We start from the raw sequence: 17,772 nt of genomic DNA, 5'->3' as shown, positions 1-17,772 counted from the left end.
TTAAATAGTTGGACTCTGGCACCAGACAGATTTGGCTTCTAGTACTAGTTCAGCACTCAGCTGTGTGACTGTGTACAAGTTATTTCACCTTTTTAAGCTTCAGTTTGCTCATCTGTAAAATAGAGTGAAATTTCCAGGCAGATCTAAAGAGTCCATTTGAGCCATGCTTTGGTACTTCTTTGCTCTGAATATATAAATTCTCAAATGATCAATTTCTTCACTTAAAAAAATTTAATTCTGGGATTGAATAGTGAATAAGGATTCATTTTTCCATCCGTCCATCTATCCATCCATTATTCATTCATCCATTCAACACTAATTATTGAGCACCCACCATTGCTTGGCATTGTAGATGGAATTGTGATCAAGAAGATATTATCCCTGCACTCCTGAATCTTATTCCAGGTGAATACAGGTGAAATATATAACCATTCCTGTCATATGCTGGTAGTGAAAAAGCACAGATACTAGTAATGAGAAACCATAGGAAACATAACTTGGAGGTTGTCCTTTTTTTCATTTCTCCACTCTTGAAATTGCATTTTATCATTTCTAACTTTTCAGCTCCCACTAGCCAGTATGCCACAATAATCTGATTTCTTGCTACTCAACACCCCCCACATTTGCTGAAAATGGCCGAGATCAACAACAACATCCTGTTGTTGCTCCTCATACTTTCAATCTTCATATTAATTACTCTCTGCAGTATTTCACATTGCCAAACACCTATGTTTTTTGAGACATTATCTTCCCATGAATTCCACAGATCTGTTGCCTTTCTTATCTCTTCTGCCTCTTCTGCTCTTTAAATTTTGAAAGGGTCCCTAGACTTTAATATTTGAACTTTTATATACTGGCTTCTATTTGTGATTTCCTCTTTTCCCACATAAAGTACCATCTACATCGTGAGGAATGCTAAGTCCAAAGATCTGGCCCCAGATCCTCATCCTTTCAAATTATGGGCATTTAATTTATTTCAAATGGAATTTAATTCAAAATTAAAACTATCGTCTCCACAACTTTTTTTCTTTCTCCTTTTTATTTCACTGAAATTAATGACATTTACTCAGACCTGTTGGATGGAAATTCTGTGCTCCTACCAACAGTATTCTTTTAATCCAAATTTCTCTTTAGTTTAGCTTGCTTGACTTATTTCTGTTTGTTAAGTTTAAATGGCATACCCTCTGAAAACATACATTGACTCTCTAACTCAAATTGAGCTGCTTTTTAATTTATAAAACATTAACCATTTATTTATATGAACACTTAATAGGTTGTAATTTATTTATGTTCAAGTTTCTCATATTGGCCTGGAGTTTAATTCTTTATTGGATACCAAGTAAATGGTGGAGAGCTTGATACATAGTAAGGACTCATCCATTAAGACTTTAATTCTGAAATTCTTTAAAGATTTACAAACTTTTTGACTGTATCTTTGAAGGCTTGTTTTACCTGCTGGTTCCTTAGGGTGTAAATGAAGGGGTTCAACAAAGGTGCAACTGAAGTAATAAGTAGAGCTATTCCCTTGTTAAATGTGTCCCCTTCTTTTGCTGAGGGCTTAATATAGATGAAGAAGCAGCTTCCATAAGAGAGGGAGATGACAATCATGTGGGAAGAACACGTGGAAAAGGCTTTTGTCCTTTGCTGGGCAGAGGGGATCTTCAAAATAGTCCTGATGATGAATGTGTAGGAGAGAATCACTAGCACCAGAGTAACCACCAGGGTCACAGATGCCACAAGAAAGACAATCTTCTCTATGAGGCTTGTGTCTGAACAGGAGAGTTCCCGAAGGGGCTCATAGTCACAGAAATAATGATTCAGCCTGTTTGATGCACAGAAGTCCTGCTGACTCATCAGAGTGATTGGTGGTATAATAACAATTAACCCAGCCAGCCATGAGCAGAGAACTAGCTGTGTGCAGAGTTTGCTGCTCATGATGCTTGTATAATGCAGAGGTTTGCAGATGGCCACGTAGCGATCATAGGACATGGCAGCCAGAAGGTAAAACTCTGTTGCCCCAAGGAATATGGCAAAAAAATACTGAGTGAAGCAGCCAGCAAAACTGATACTCTTGTTTCCAGTTGTGATGCTGATTAAGACCCTGGGAATGAAGATGTTTGTGAAGGAAATTTCTAAAAAGGAGAAGTTCCGAAGAAAGAAATACATGGGAGTCTGAAGGTGGGAATCCAGCAAGGTGAGGATGAGGATAGTCAGATTTCCACTGATGCTGAATAAATAGGCGAGGAACAGGAAGGTGAAAACCACCACCTGGAGTTCAGGAACATCTGTTAGACCCAGCAGGATAAATTCAGTAAACATGGTTTTATTTTTCATTGTTGAAAAATTTTGAATCTCAAGGTAAAAAAATGATAGTAATAAAAGGTGAGAAAGAACAAGGTGCTCTAATACGGACATGTGAAATCTGAAGAGAACAAAAGGAGATGGACAATGAAGTTTTCCTCTGAAGACATGACCGAGACCAGTGGCCCATTTGAATGATGTTGGATCCTTCCCAGTCCCATGTGCCCTGTAAGAAAAGTGCTTGTTATTATTTCCCCACATGGTATTCTCCCCAGTGCCAACATAAAACAAGTGTCTGCCTTATAGATGATGTTCAAAAATGTGTGAAATGAATCAAAGGAATGTCTCCAGCAGCTGCCTCCTTCCAGAATAGTTACTAATTTTCTTTTCCCTGTATTTACCTTCCTTACTTCCCACTGATTCCATTGATTGCCCTACTTCCTTTGTCTGCCTAAGTTCTCAGAATTGCTGTTTTTCTTACTCTTCCCTGCCATTTTTGTTTTCATTTTTCATGTAGTTATCACAGCCTCTCATTTCCCTTCTGGTTCAATTCCCTTAATTCTCTCGTTGCCAAAAAGTACCAGCTCTCCATTGCTTTCCAATGGACTCTTCAAGCTTCTCTGCCCATTAGAATTCAAAGATTTGTGTACAACAGTCCTCCGCTATTCATGGTTTCAGATTTCTAGATTTCTTGGACCATATCTCCTGTTGAAAAGGGGCGGGGCGCTACTGTTTTAGGATTGTCATTCTGTTCTTTGAACAATTCCACATACCTATCTCGGGCTCAATAAATATTAGATTAGGATAAAAATCTACATTTACTTACACAAACACATTCAGAATCTTTAGATCTAGAGTTTTATTAACTCATAGGATAGGGAGATTTTATTATGTTCCAAGGAAGTTTTAGAAGCTTAAGAATATTTAAAGCAAGAGTTCTAAAGTAGGGCTCCATTAATTTCTTGATTGGATTTACCATGTCTATGAATTCACAAAATCATGTGTAAAACATTTTGTGTATGTAGGTATGGAAATTTTATAGGGAAAGTGTATAAAACTATGATCCAGGGTTTTCTAAGAGACTCTATATTTAAATACTTCAATAGCATTTCATTTCTACTGATTTGTGAACTCATGTGGTTAAAAATCACATGATATGGGAGTGTCATTATTGATTTATTCAAGACTTTTTCTATGTATTGTTTCTATAAACATTTATAAGGCAGCAGTTTTCAAACATTTTTGACCATAATTCATTCTACATTTTATATAATTTTCTGGCAAACATGTATATATCTAACTTAAATAAAATTTTTACAGAATACTCCTTACTTCCGTGTTTCCTCAAAAAGATGACCTAGCTGGACACTCAGCTATAATGCGTCTTTTGGGGCAAAAATTATATAAGATCCGGCCTTATTTTATTATAATATAAGACTGGGTCTTATATAATACAATACAATACAATACAATACAATACAATACAATACAATACAATACAATATAATACCAGGTCTTATATTAATTTTTGCTCCAAAAGACGCATTAGAGCTGATTGTCCGGCTAGGTCTTATTTTCGGGGTAATAGGTTTACTATGCAGTAGAATTTGATATTTAAAATTTTATTATATTAAAATTATTTTTCAAATGCTTTTCAAATGGTTTCAACTCACTAGATTGATTTCATAACCCACTAGCAGGTTGCAGTCCACAGTTGGAATCAGGGATCAAGAAAAGTTACAAAGTAACTTCTGGATGCCCTTGCCCTCCTGGTTACCAACCTGGAATCCTCAGGGAGTGATTGAGTAGTTACATCTGCATCCGTTTCAGGCTTCACAACCACAGAGAAGTAAAATCAAGGAAGCTGTAAACAGGGAATATACATCCTTACTTGAGTATCCAAATGGCTATAGTACAATTTTAGTCCTAAATATTCTAGAGATGAATACATATTATAAAGCCACATAATTACAAAGTAATATAAAAATTATTGCATTTTCTAGTTATCTGCCACCAAGTGCTATCCTGCATTTTCACAGAAATAACAAAAACTTCCAGGGCTTCTCTTAGTAAGAAGCTGTCTCCTGCGGTACCTTATCAGTTATATGGGAATATGCCTCTTTCTGTTTTTCCACTAATTCAGACTAGAGTTGAATCAGAGTTTTTTTTGTTTTGTTTTGTTTTTTTAAATGTTCTGTCTTTTTTCAAGTGGAGCCAATAAATACGGGGATGAAAGAAGAACTTTGAAGATTAGAGAAGTCCTGGATTGTTCTGTTCTAAGAGAAATGAGGTTGATGACCTCAGAAGGCAGAATATGAGCTCCCCTCCCACCCCAGATTATCTTTTACCCAGAGTGACACAGGTTATAGTTGCTCTAGAGAGCATGCCCTTAGGAATTAATTGAGTGAAGAAGCACAAGTTGCCCTGGGACTCTTCAGAGCAGGCTAATGAATGTCCCTTTGTCAATAACTCTGGGAACAAATTTTAAACATATGGCTAAGAGATGAGGTTCCAGAGAGACTATATTGGAGGTGAGGTGGTGGTGGTGGGGCATAGCAAGACAATATCAGCTCCAGAGAAGACGTAGACTGTGCAGTCAAGGAGTTGACACTCTGGAGGGGGTGGGCCTAGTTGGCCATGGGTAAGGAGCTTAGCTGGAGCCATTTGCAGGTCATGAAGGTCCTGAAAAGTCACTAGCTTGGTTGTAATTATCCCGTTTGTAGATTACTGGCTAAAGACAGTAAGCAGTCATTTTCATTATTTGGAGTGTACATACAAAAATGAAATATAACACAGAGAAAAGTGAAATTCTCAGATTGAGGCAGAAGGAGCCTATATTGGCCTACGAGTCACTTCTGAGGAAACGCACATTTTCAGTTTAAGGTAGTGAAGTTCTTGTTAACATGTGTTATATTGCCTGGGAAGACTAATCCTTTGCCACCAAAAGATACCTTCACAGCAGTTAATTTATCAGGTTAATCACCTACTTGTAAATATAAAAAATTCCTGAATTAGGGACAACATACCCACTGCACAAATGTCTTACAAATGGCTTCCCAATACATGCTTTCATATAATTCTCACAATAATGGTGAGGGAATGTGGTCTAACCAAACATAATACAACAATCAACTCCATCTTGAATGACACAAGAAACTTCATCTCTCTGAATCTCACTTTCCTGTTTTCTGTAAAATGGGAATCATAATGTCCATTAAATAGACCAATTTTGTAGCCAGCAACTTTACTGTATTCGTTGATTGTTTCTAATAGCTTTTTGGTGGAGTCTTTAGGGTTTTCTATATATAGCATCATGTCATATGCAAAGAGTGACAATTTAACTTCTTCATTCCCAATTTGGATGCCTTTTGTTTCCTTCTCTTGCCTGATGGCTCTGGCAAGGACTTCCAACTCTATGTTGAAAAGCAGAGGTGATAGGGGACAGCCCTGTTGTGTTACTGAACGTAGAGCAAAGGGCTTCAATTTTTCACCATTAATTATGAGATTAGCTGAGGGCTTGTCATAGATGGCCTTTATTATGTTAAGGTATTTTCCTTCTATACCTATTTTATTAAGTATTTTAATCATAAATGGATGTTGTATCTTGTCAAAAACACTTTTTCTACATCAATTGATATAATCATATGATTTTTGTCCTTTATTTTGTTTATGTGATGTATCACATTGATGGATTTGTGGATGTTGAACCATCCTTGTGCCCCTGGGATGAACCCTACTTGGTTGTGATGAATAATCTTTTTAATGCATTCGATTTGCTAGAATTTTGTTTAGGATTTTTGCATCTGTATTCATCAGAGATGTTGGTCTGTAATTTTCTTTTCTTGTGTTATCCTTACCAGGTTTTGGTATCAGGGTAATGTTGGCCTCAAAATGAGTTAGGGAGTATTGTCTTCAATTTTTTGGAAGCATTTGAGTAGGACAGGTATTAGATCCTCTTTGAAAGTTTGGTAGAATTCACTAGTGAAGCCATCTGGTCCTGGACTTTTGCTCTTGGGAAGGTTTCAGATGACTGATTCAATTTCCTTACTGGTGATTGGTCTGTTTAGATTTTCCAGTTCTACATGATTCAGCCTTGGAAGGCTATGTGTTTCTAAGAACTTGTCCATTTCTTCTAAGTTATGGAATTTGGTGGCATATAGTCCTTCATAGTATTCTTGGATGATCCTTTGTATTTCTTTGGCATCCGTGATAACTTCCCCTCTTTCGTTTCTGATTTTGTTTATTTTGTTTCTGATTTTGTTTTATTCGTTTAGTGTCTTTTCTCTTTTTATCTTAGTGAGTCTAGCTAAGGGTTTATCAATTTTGTTAATCGTTTCAAAGAAACAGCTCTTAGTCACATTAATTTTTTTCTATTGTCTTTTTGTTTTCTAGTCCATTTAGTTCTGCTCTGATTTTGATTATTTCCTTTCTTCTGCTGACCTAGGGTTTCATTTGTTCTTCTTTTTCTAGTTCTTTAAGGTGTAACTTGAGGTTATTTATCTAAGATTTTTCTTGTTTCTTGAGATAGGCCTGTAATGATATAAATTTCCCTCTTAAAACTTCTTTCACTGCATTCCAAAAATTTTGGTAGGATGTATTTTCATTCTCGTTTGTTTCTATGTATCCTTTATTCTCTCCTCTTATTTCTTCTTTGACCTGGTCATTCTTTAAAAGTATGTTGTTTAATCTCCACATATTTGTGTTTTTTTCCTGCAGTTGATATTCAATTTCAAAGCCTTGTGATCAGAGAATATGCTTGGTATTATTTCAATCTTCTTAAATTTGCTGAGGCTAGTTTTATGTCCCAATATATGGTCTATCCTTGAGAATGTTCCATGTACACTAGAAAAAAATGTATAGTCTGATGTTCTAGGATGAAGTGCTCTATAAATGTCAATTATGTCCATTTCATCTAATGTGTCATTTAGGGCTGCTATTTCTTTGTTTATTTTCTGTTTGGATGATCTATCCTTTGTTGTCAATGATGTATTTAGGTCCCCTACTATAATTCTGTTTTGGTCAATTTCTCCCTTTAGTTCTGTTAGTAGTTGCTTTGTATATTTTGGTGCTCCCTGATTGGGGGCATAAATATTGATGACTGTTATGTCTTCTTGTTGTATAGTCCCGTTTATCATTATGAAATGTCCATCTTTGTCTTTTGTTACCTTTTTATCCTGAAGTCTGTTTCATCTGATATCAGTATGGTTACACTTGATTTTCTCTGGATACCATTTGATTGGAGTGTCAGTTTCCATCCTTTCACTTTGAATCTATGTTTGTCCTTGTAGCTGAGATGTATCTCTTTGAGGCAGTGTATGGTTGGGTTTAGTTTTTTGATCCAATCTGCTAGTCTGTGCCTTTTTATTGGTGAGTTCAGTCCGTTTACATTTAGGGTGATTATTGATATGTGAGGACTTCCTATCATTCTATCTTTAGTTTTCTGGTCAGACTGTGTCTCTATTGTTTCTTTGCCTTTTTGTTGTTGTTTATTATTTCTGTGTGGTGGTAGTCTATGATTTTCCCCTGTTTCTTCTTTAATTATGTTATATATTTCAGTTCTGGATTTTTTTTTGAGTGGTTACCATTAAGTTTATGTAAAAGAAAGTTTCATATTTAGAGTATTCCATTTTCTTTCAGCATGCTTACTTTCTCCATTCCCATATTCCGGTTCAGGCCTTTACTCTCTCCCCTTTTATGCTTTGGTTGTCACAAATTATCCCAATGTATGCTGGTCGAATAGCCTCCTTCTGTATTTCTTGTAGTGCAGGTCATGTGTTAGAAAATTCCCTCAGCTTTTGTGTGTCTGGAAAGTTCTTTATTCCTCCTTCATATCAAAAGATATCTTTGCTGGATATATTATTCTTGGCTCATAATTTCTCTCTATCAATAGTTTGAATATTTGATTCCACTCCCTCCTGGATTGTAGAGTTTCTGTTGAAAAATCTGATGATGACCTAATGGGCTTTCCTTTGTAGGTCTTCTTTTTTCTGGCTGTCTTGAGGATTCTTTCTTTGTCGTTGATTTTAGACAGCTTCAATACAATGTGCCTTGGAGAAGGCCTGTTGGGATTGAGGTAATTAGGTGTTCTATTTGCTTCTTGGAGTTGAGGATCCAGTTCTTCCTACAAGTTTGGGAAGTTCTCGTCAACTATTTGTTTGAATATACTCTCTGTTCCCTTTTCTCTTTCTTCTCCTTCTGGTATGTCTATTATTCTTATAATGCTTTTTCTGATGAAGTCAGAAAGTTCTTGTAGAGTTCTTTCATTTCTTTTATTTCTCAAGTCTCTTTCTTCTTCCATCCATGTCATCTCCAGATTTCTATCTTCGATGTCACTGATTCTTTCCTCCATCTGGTCAACTCTACTACCTAAGTTGGCTATTTCATTCTACCTTTTTTTTTATTGAGTTCATAATCTCCAGAAATTCTGTTTGGTTCTTTTTTAGAATTTCAATCTCTTTGGTTAAATGTTCATGTTGTTCTTTGATTGTGTTTCTGAGTTCATTAAACTGCCTTTCTGTGTTTGTTTTCTTGCATCTTGTTGAGTTTTTTCAGAACTGCAATCTTGAATTCTCTGTCATTTAAGTCACGTATTTCCACATCTTTAAGTTCATTTTCTGGAGACTATTAATTTTCTTTCTGAGCTGTCTTGTTACTTTGGTTATTAATGGCTATTAATGATTTATTATTTCTTTTCATAGACATCTACAGGAGTGGGTTCTGCAACAGGTTGTTGGGAAGAGGTCTTTCTTTCGTTTTCTAGTAGTTATTGGTAGAATGTTTTTTTTTTTTAAATTAAATTTATTGGGGTGACAATTGTTAGTAAATTTACATAGATTTCAGGTGTACAATTCTGTATTACATCATCTATAAATCCCATTGTGTGTTCACCACCCAGAGTCAGTTCTCCTTCCATCACCATATATTTGATCCGAATGAACTCTTTCAAATAAAGCTTTAAACATACATATATCAGTGGAAGAGTCGTTGGAGACAGGAAGATGCAAAAATAGGTCATGTGCGAAGCAATAAGAGTCAGATGAGAAGTCAGAGACTTGATTCTCTCCACACGCCTAAGGATATTTCAGGTGAACTCAGGAGAGAAGCAGCTCAGACTTCTCTGAAGGAAGCCAGATTTTAATGAAGTCCTGTCACCCTATGTCACATTGAAAACAGCTCCCTCTTCCTATTCTAAGCAGCTTTTCCTCTGGTGCCCATTCTTCATATGAGGCATCACAAGTAATTATGGGAATTTATGTTTAGTTTTCTCATGTTTGACGTAGCTTCAAGGTCAATTGATGTCCATGTTGGTCAAAGGGTACAAAGTTGCAATTATGTAGGATTAATAAATCTAGAGACCTGATGTACAGCATGATGACTATAGTTAATTATACATTATTAAACTTTGTATATTTACTAAGAGAATAGATTTCAGGTACTCTCATTACACATATACAAAGGTAGTTATGAAGAGAAAATGTTAATTAGCTGGACTGTGGTAATAGTTTCACTATGTATATGTATATCAAATCATCATGTGTACTTTAAATATATGTGGTTTTTATTTCAAAAAGTTCAGTTGCTGTTAAATCCAAAATAAAAATTGATGAAAATAGTGCAGGATTTTATGTATAATTTTATACATATGATTTTTGTGAAATATAGAACAGAAAAGTTATAGAGAGAGTAAAAGGGATCAAATATATGGTGATGGAAGGAGAACTGACTCTGGGTGGTGAATACACAATGTGATATATAGATGAGGTAATACAGAATTGTACACCTGAAACCTGTATACCTTTACTAACAATTGTCACCCAATAAACTTTAATTGGGGTGGCCAGTTAGCTCAGTTGGCTAGAGCGCAGTGCTATTAACAACAAGGTTGCCAGTTTGATCCCCACATAGGCCACTCTGAGCTGCGCCCTCCACAACTAGTTTGAAACAACTACTTGACTTAGAGCTGAAGGGTCCTGGAAAACACACTTAAAATAAATAAAAGTTAAAAAAGCCCTTTAATTTAAAAAATTATAGAGAAAATCAGTAAAACCCAAAGCTGAATATTTGTAAAAACCAATAAAGTTAATAAACCTCTAGTGAGACTGAGCAGGAAAAAGGGGTGGGGGGTAAATAAAATATCAGTATTGAAAGAGGGTGCATCTCCACAGCACCATAGTTTCAACAACTTAGAGGAAATGGAAAAATCCCTTTAAAGATACAAATTACCAAAGCATAACCAAGAAGAAATAGGTAACTTGAAGAGCCTGTGATTCTTTTTCTTCCTTCTCCTTTCCCATGGCTCACCTACCTCCCCACCCCACCTCCTCTGCAAGCCAGAGTGTTCCAGCTCACCTGCTCACCCCCACACCCTCTGCACCTGCCATCCTGCAGTACCCCTGCTCCGAATTTGGCATACCAACCTGCTTCTAGCCTGACCTCTGCAACCTGGAGCATCTATGAAGCACTGTGGTTCTTAAAGAAATTAAATCCATAATCAAAACCCATTTCACACAGAAAGATCCAGTTTCAGATGGTGAATGCTAATGAACATTTAAGGGAGAAATAATACCAACTCTGTACAACTCTTCCAGAAAATAGAATAAGAGGGAATACAGTCCAATTCATTTTATGAGGCCAGAATTATTGTTATGTCAAATCAAATAGACATTATAAGAAAAGAACATTATAGACCAATATTCTTTATGAATATAGATGAAAAAATCTTTGTAAAATAAAAACAAACCAAATCTAGTAATATATGTAAATAAAATACATTATAGCCGAGTGGGGTGCATCCCATTATGCAAAGTTGCTTGAACATACAAAAATCAATCAATAAATGTCACCATATTAATAGACTAAGAAATAAAAGATTCTCTCTCTCTCTCTCTCTCTATGTGTATATATATACATACAGCACCTGATAAAATGCAACATACATCCATTTTCAAACTCTCAGCAAACTCAGAAATAGATTTTTTTTTTCATATTTGAGTTTTATAATATGCTGATACAGGAAAACAGATTGAATACATCATGTTTAGGAAACCAGCTCCCGTGTCAACAATAAATAAATAGTTAAATAGTGAGAATTTCCTGACAGATGTTAAAAGGTTCCCAGAACATTCAGAGAGAGTACGATGAAGAGAGGGAGATAGGCAGCTAGCTCCTGTTGAGATTGCCCAGTAAAGGCAAACTGAAACTACAATAATAAATAACAATAGCAGCACCACCACCAACCTGATAAAGGTATCTAAAGAACACCCATACCCTCATACTCAATGACGAAAGACTGAATGCTTTCCCCCATATGATTAGGAACAAGACATGATTGTCTGTTCTCACCATTTCTACTCAACATTTTATTAATGGACCAATCAGTGCAATGAGGCAGGAAAATATAAAAGACATATGGATTGGAAATAAAGCATTAAAATTGTTTTTATTTTCAGATGACATGATCACCAATATAGAAAATAAAGGGAAATATAAAATAGCTACTATCAAAACTAATAAGTGAGCTTAGGATAGTAACAAGATACAAGGTCAATATAGAAACATCAATTGCATTCCTATGTACTAACAATGAACAGTTAGAATTTGAAAATAAAAAAAAGTAAAGTTTACATAAAAACATGAATTAGGGAACAACTTAGGGATAAATCTAACAAAAGTTGTGCAATTTTTGAATGCTTAAAACTAGAAATCATTGGTGGTGGGATTACAGAAGACCTAAATAAATAGAGAGATAGACCATGTTCATGAATCAGATGACTTAATAGTGTTAAGACTACAGTTCTCCCCAAATTGATGTGTAGTCATCACAATTCCAATCAAAATTTCCACAGGCTCTCATTCTAAGGAGAATTTGACAAGCTGTATTTTTTTTATTGGGGAAGGGGAACAGGATTTTATTGGGGAACAGCGTGTACTTCCAGGACTTTTTTTCAAGTCAAGTTGTTGTCCTTTCAATCTTACTTGTGGAGGGTGCCGTTCAGCTTCAAGTTGTTGTCCTTTCAGTCTTAGTTGTGGAGGGCATAGCTCAGCTCCAGGTCCAGTTGCCCTTGTTAGTTGCAGGGGGCGCAGCCCACCATCCCTTGCGGGACTCGAGGAGTTGAACCTACAACCTTGTGGTTGAGAGGATGTGCACCAATGGAGCCATCCGGGAGCTCAGTGGCAGCTCAGCTCAAGGTGTCGTGTTCAGTTTTAGTTGCAGGGGGCAGAGCCCACCATCCCTTGTGGAACTCGAGGAGTTGAACCTACAACCTTGTGGTTGAGAGCCCACTGGCCCATGTGGGAATCGAACCAGCAGTCTTTGGAGTTAGGAGCACGGAGCTCCAACTGCCTGAGCCACTGGGCTGGCCCTGTATTTTTTTTTAATTAAAATTTATTGGGGTGACAATTGTTATTAAAGTTACATAGATATCACATACACAAGCTGTATTTTAAAATTTATATGTACCTTCCCCAAATTAATTTTCAAAAAAACCCTGAGGCCATCTTGTGGTTACCAGCTGCTTCCAAATCCCTTCACCTTTCCCCTTATCCCCAACCCCCTCCCACACACCCATCTAACCACTCGGTTTTTTCTCTGCGTCCCCAACACTGTCTCTGATTAGTTCATTCACATAGTCTTTTCTTAATGTTGTAAAGATTTTGTTGGGTATCCGATGGACATGCGTCCTATTTGGGAGACCACCTCAGGGATACTGTGGATACCTGATCATGGCATTGTACACCAGAAGCTAAACATTAATGAATGCCAACTATAATTTTATATATATAATGTGATGGTTCAGTGTGAGGTCGGAGGGATAGTGGATGGGGGGAGGGGGGGTTCACAGTATGAGGCATATAAATGATGAACGTCTAAGTATTACCTTGTTTTGTACACCTGAAACTAATAAATAAATAAATTAATTAAAAAAAAAATTATATGTAAAAGCAAAGGTCCTAGATAGACACAACAATTTTGTGTAAGAACGAAACTGGAGGGCGAATAAAATACTTATTTTCCATGTTAATTATCTATTTATGTCAAGAGCTGTATATTTCCAATCATCCAGATTTAAACTCTACAAGTGACTTAGACTTTGCTTTCCTCTTCTATTAATCAGTCAGTAAATATCATTAATCATTCCTAACTCTTATATCTTCCCTAAACATTTTACCCAGGTACAAAAATTAACTCAAAAAGTATTGAAGCACAGTCTCATTCATTTGTTTGATTCAGTTTTCTTGTAAGGAATGCTCTCTGCTTACTTTTTCATCTTTCTAAATCTTTTCTGGGTCTGAGGAGAGTTCTGTCTTCTCACAAGGCCTGCCAGAATGGAAAGCAGTATTATGTTCTGGTCATATACTATATGAACTGTGGATCCAGATTCTCTGGGTTCAAATCTCAGCTTTTCCATCTGTTAGTTATGTGTCTTAGGCTCTATGCCTCAGTTCCCTTCTTTGCAATAGAAGAATTATAATGCACCATGTTATTATTATTAATAATAATACATCACTGATAATAATACACAATATATAGTGTTTTTAGTAGCTTCTATTATTACCATACATATTACTTAGAACAATGCTTGGCACATAGTAAATAGCATAAATGCTATTATTATTTTACTTGATCAAACAGATCTCCCTTTTGTATTAAAAAGACATGATCTGTGCTTTTCACATGGCACTTAAATATATGTTGCCTTGTCTAATTTCTTATATTGTTAACTTTTCATGGTTGCATATTTTATGTATTGTATTGTTGTCCTGGAGCAGAGCAACTTTGTTGCATTTTCTATGCTGCATAGCAAAATGACAAATACATGTTCAAATATTAGTGAAATTGTGAACTAAACGTGTTGAAGGCCAAAGAATTGCTAGGGCTCTTTTACTCCTAGGAGAAATGATTATCTCTGCAAGTGACACATTAATGTTTTGGAGGTTTTTAAATATCCAATGTATGTAACCAATTTTTTTTCTGTGTCAGAGCTGGCCACTTTGGGATCAATTGTGCCGACAAACAATACTTTCCCTGGAGGGCCTAGTTCTGAGGGACTAATAAAGACCCTTTGTTACCTTCAAGAACAAAAGTTAAATAGATGTTTAAAAGAAGTCAGCCCAGAGAGACTGTTAAGGAAACTGCAGTGGGAGCATCAAACATAGGTTATCAGCAGGCTAAGGAGAAGAATGAAAGATGAACAATGGGGTTGAATGCCATCCCTGCATTGAGTAGCCTGCAAAAGAGATCTTTAAAGTTTCTTTCACATCCATCATTTAAGTAGCCATAGATTTTTCTCAGCATGGAGAAAATAGTTGTCATTTAACTTGAGGATTGTATTTATTTTTAAATAGACCTTATTTTTTAGAACAGCTTTAGATTTGCAGAAAAATTGAGAAGATAGTACAGGTATTTCCTGCATACCACATGCCCAGTTTCCCCTATTTAATCTTATGTTAGTATGATGCATTTGTTATTGAATCAAAATGGATACATTATTATTAAATGAAGTCCATAGTTTATTCAGATTTTCTTAGTTTTCACCTAATATCATTTTTTCTATTCCACAATCCCATCTAGGATAACACAGTACATTTAGTTGCCATGTAACTTTAGGCGCCTGTTGATTGTGACCGTTTCTCAACTTTCCTTACATCTGAAGACCTTGACAGTTTTGAGGAGTACTATCCTACCCCTGAGTCAGACTTATTCTTCCGGAGCCTGTGTGTAAGCACCATCATTGGCAATGTCAGTAGAGGACAGCCAGCGCTTGGAAGTCTTGTTCTTTCTCTCTGTAGTCACATTATATTTCAGGATGCAGTACACTTCCAGAAAAGACAGTACAAACATTTTTGTGGGTAAATTGGTTTAAAAGAAAGAATATAATTATTTTCATGGATTTTGAAATTGCTTTATTAGCATCTTCTACTCATTCCTGAAAAATGGACATTTTAAAATGAGAAGAGCTCCGGAGTACACACTTTCAGATCCTCTTTTAAGCTTTGACAAAGAATACTTAATTACTTTTGTACAATCGGAGGCTAGCTATTGAAGTATTCCCAACAAGTGAGAAATGGGCACATATATTCTACATCATGAGAAGGCTATGTGGCCAGAAATACAATTTTATTTGTTTATATTTTCTTTTTATGACATTGAACATTTTGGGAATCTAGAACATACATTTATTGAAGAAACCATTCTGAATAAAATATACTCGAAGGAGAAATAAATAACTTGATCTTGACTTTTGGACTAGAAGAGACAAGTATTCCTGGGGGCAGATTAGCTTGATGATTCTACAGAATAGGAAGAAACCCCATATTTGGCAAACTCATAAATCTCTCTTATGGGTTAGTCAGATTTAAATTTAATTTAATAACCTCAAAAATCAATCATCTCTTACTGCTTTGGGAGAAATACAACCCGTTTTACTGTGTCTTTGAAGGCATCTTTCACTTGTTTGTTTCGAAGTGTATAAATGAATGGATTAAGCAAAGGGGCAACTGAGGTAGTGAGCACAGATACCACTTTATTAATGGCCACGCCTTCCTTTGCTGAAGGTTTGATGTAGATGAAGATGCAGCTTCCGTAGGTGATGGAAACCACAACCATGTGGGAAGAGCAGGTGGAAAAGGCCTTTTTCCTTTGTTGGGCAGAAGGAAACCTTAGAATGGTCTTGGTGATGTATGTGTAGGACAGGACTACACACACTAAGGTAATAATGAGTGTCAGCACGGCACAACTCAAAACAAGTCTCTCTATTAACACTGTGTCTGAACAGGTTATCTGTAAAATAGGAGATGCGTCACAGCCAAAATGATCAATCACTTTCGAGTCACAGAATTCCAGCTGGAGGCCCAAGCCAAGAGGTGGGAGGACAATCAACAGGCCAGCAAACCAGCAGCAGAGAACGAGTGCAGTGCAGACCCTGCTGCTCATGATGGTCGTGTAATGCAGGGGCTTACAGATGGCCACGTAGCGGTCATAGGACATGGCGGCAAGGAGAAAAAATTCTGTTGCTCCAAAGAGGACAACAAAAAATAATTGGGTGGCACAAGCATTATAAGTAATGGTATTATCTCCAGTTATCATAGTATACAGGAATCTGGGAATACAGACAGTGGTGAATGAAACTTCTAAGAAAGAGAAGTTTCGGAGGAAAAAATACATGGGAGTTTGAAGATGGGAATCCAAAAGTGTGAGGGTGATAATGATAAAGTTCCCAGCAACACTCAACATGTAGGTGAGAAACAAAAAGACGAAAATCGGAATTTGTAGTTTTGGGTTATCTGTCAATCCCAGCAGGATGAATGTTATTGCTGTATGATTTCTCATCACTTCCTTATGCCAAGTCAAGTGTGATTCCACCTGAAGAGAGAAGTGTCATAAGAAGCTATTATTGGAACTTGAATGAAAACACCCCCGCAAGCCAGCTCACATGCACTTCTTTTACTTAATAATCAGTTTGTTAACAGAGGGCCTTTGACATCTTAGTAGGAGACATCTATAGGAAATACATAATACAGATCTTATGCTTATGATTCTCTGATTAGAAAGCACATTTATAAAGATGTCAAATAAAAACAAAACAAAACATAAATCATGGTCTGTTTTACAGTTTCTCAACTGCCTTCTGGTTTTTAATTAATATTTTAAGATTTATTAAAATTTTATTAATATTTGTTGTTATCATGGAGGAAATTATGTCATTTTTGAAGTTCTCCCCCCGCCATCCTCATTTTTCTTTGCTTTTCCACACCATACTGAAATGCTTCATTTTCAAAACTGAGAAGAATCTATTAGTATATTTGTGGTTTTAAATTAAAACGAATTTTTAGAGCAATTTTAGGATCACAGCAAAATTGAGAGGAAGGTACAGAGATTTCACATATACTTCCTACCTCCACACATGCATAGCCTCTTCCATTATTAATAGCCCCCCGTAGGGTGGTACTTTTGTGACAATTGATAAAACTACATTGACACATCAAAGTCCATAGTGTACATTTGGTTTAGTTTTGGTGATGTACCTTTTGTGGATTTGGACAAATGTTTAATTAGTGTTTTATATTAATGTTGCTGTGCTGAATTTTAATACCAACACATTCATTTAAAAATGTTAATTCTGCTCTTTGTACTTCAATTTGTTTCTCAGTAGGGAGATAAAAGTTTAAGATACAAATATGTATCTTCACTTTTTCACACTATATTTAGGCAAATGAAAGTATTTCAAAGGCAGTTTTGGGACTCTTAGGCAGAGAGTTTCCTGAAAAATTTCTAGAACCTGAATATAAACCAGCTTTTGTCCTGTTCTGGAGCTTTGGGTCATGGACAGAACCCAGAGGGACTGATCTGTGGTGTCTGCTTTCTTTGACCTCCTGGTCAACCCTGAGCTCCTTGCAGAACCCAGCCTTTAGAATCTGTCTCAGGTTATATCTTAGTGACTTCTTTGAACAATTGCTGCTGTTCACCTTCTC

At 36.2% G+C, this 17,772-nt stretch overlaps 2 protein-coding genes across 2 annotated transcripts; both read right to left on the bottom strand.

Annotated features, from left to right (window-relative positions):
- Window positions 1-1,404: 1,404 nt before the first annotated feature.
- On the bottom strand, window positions 1,405-2,334 carry LOC308502097 (olfactory receptor 2AP1; the record flags this gene model as incomplete). Its single annotated transcript, XM_081059343.1, has 1 exon — window positions 1,405-2,334. One exon carries the CDS (start codon window positions 2,332-2,334, stop codon window positions 1,405-1,407), a length of 930 nt encoding a protein of 309 aa, XP_080915469.1.
- Window positions 2,335-15,694: 13,360 nt separating this feature from the next.
- LOC308502092 (olfactory receptor 6C2-like) lies at window positions 15,695-16,630 on the bottom strand (the record flags this gene model as incomplete). The annotated part of the gene is made up of 1 exon (XM_081059340.1): window positions 15,695-16,630. One exon carries the CDS (start codon window positions 16,628-16,630, stop codon window positions 15,695-15,697), a length of 936 nt encoding a protein of 311 aa, XP_080915466.1.
- Between the last annotated feature and the right edge of the window lie 1,142 nt (window positions 16,631-17,772).

This window comes from Rhinolophus hipposideros (genome assembly GCF_964194185.1).
Source record: "Rhinolophus hipposideros genome assembly, chromosome: 9".
NCBI classification, from domain to species: Eukaryota; Metazoa; Chordata; class Mammalia; order Chiroptera; family Rhinolophidae; genus Rhinolophus; species Rhinolophus hipposideros.
The sequence above is the reverse complement of the archived record's forward strand: the minus strand, read 5'-3'. Positions and strand labels throughout refer to the sequence as shown.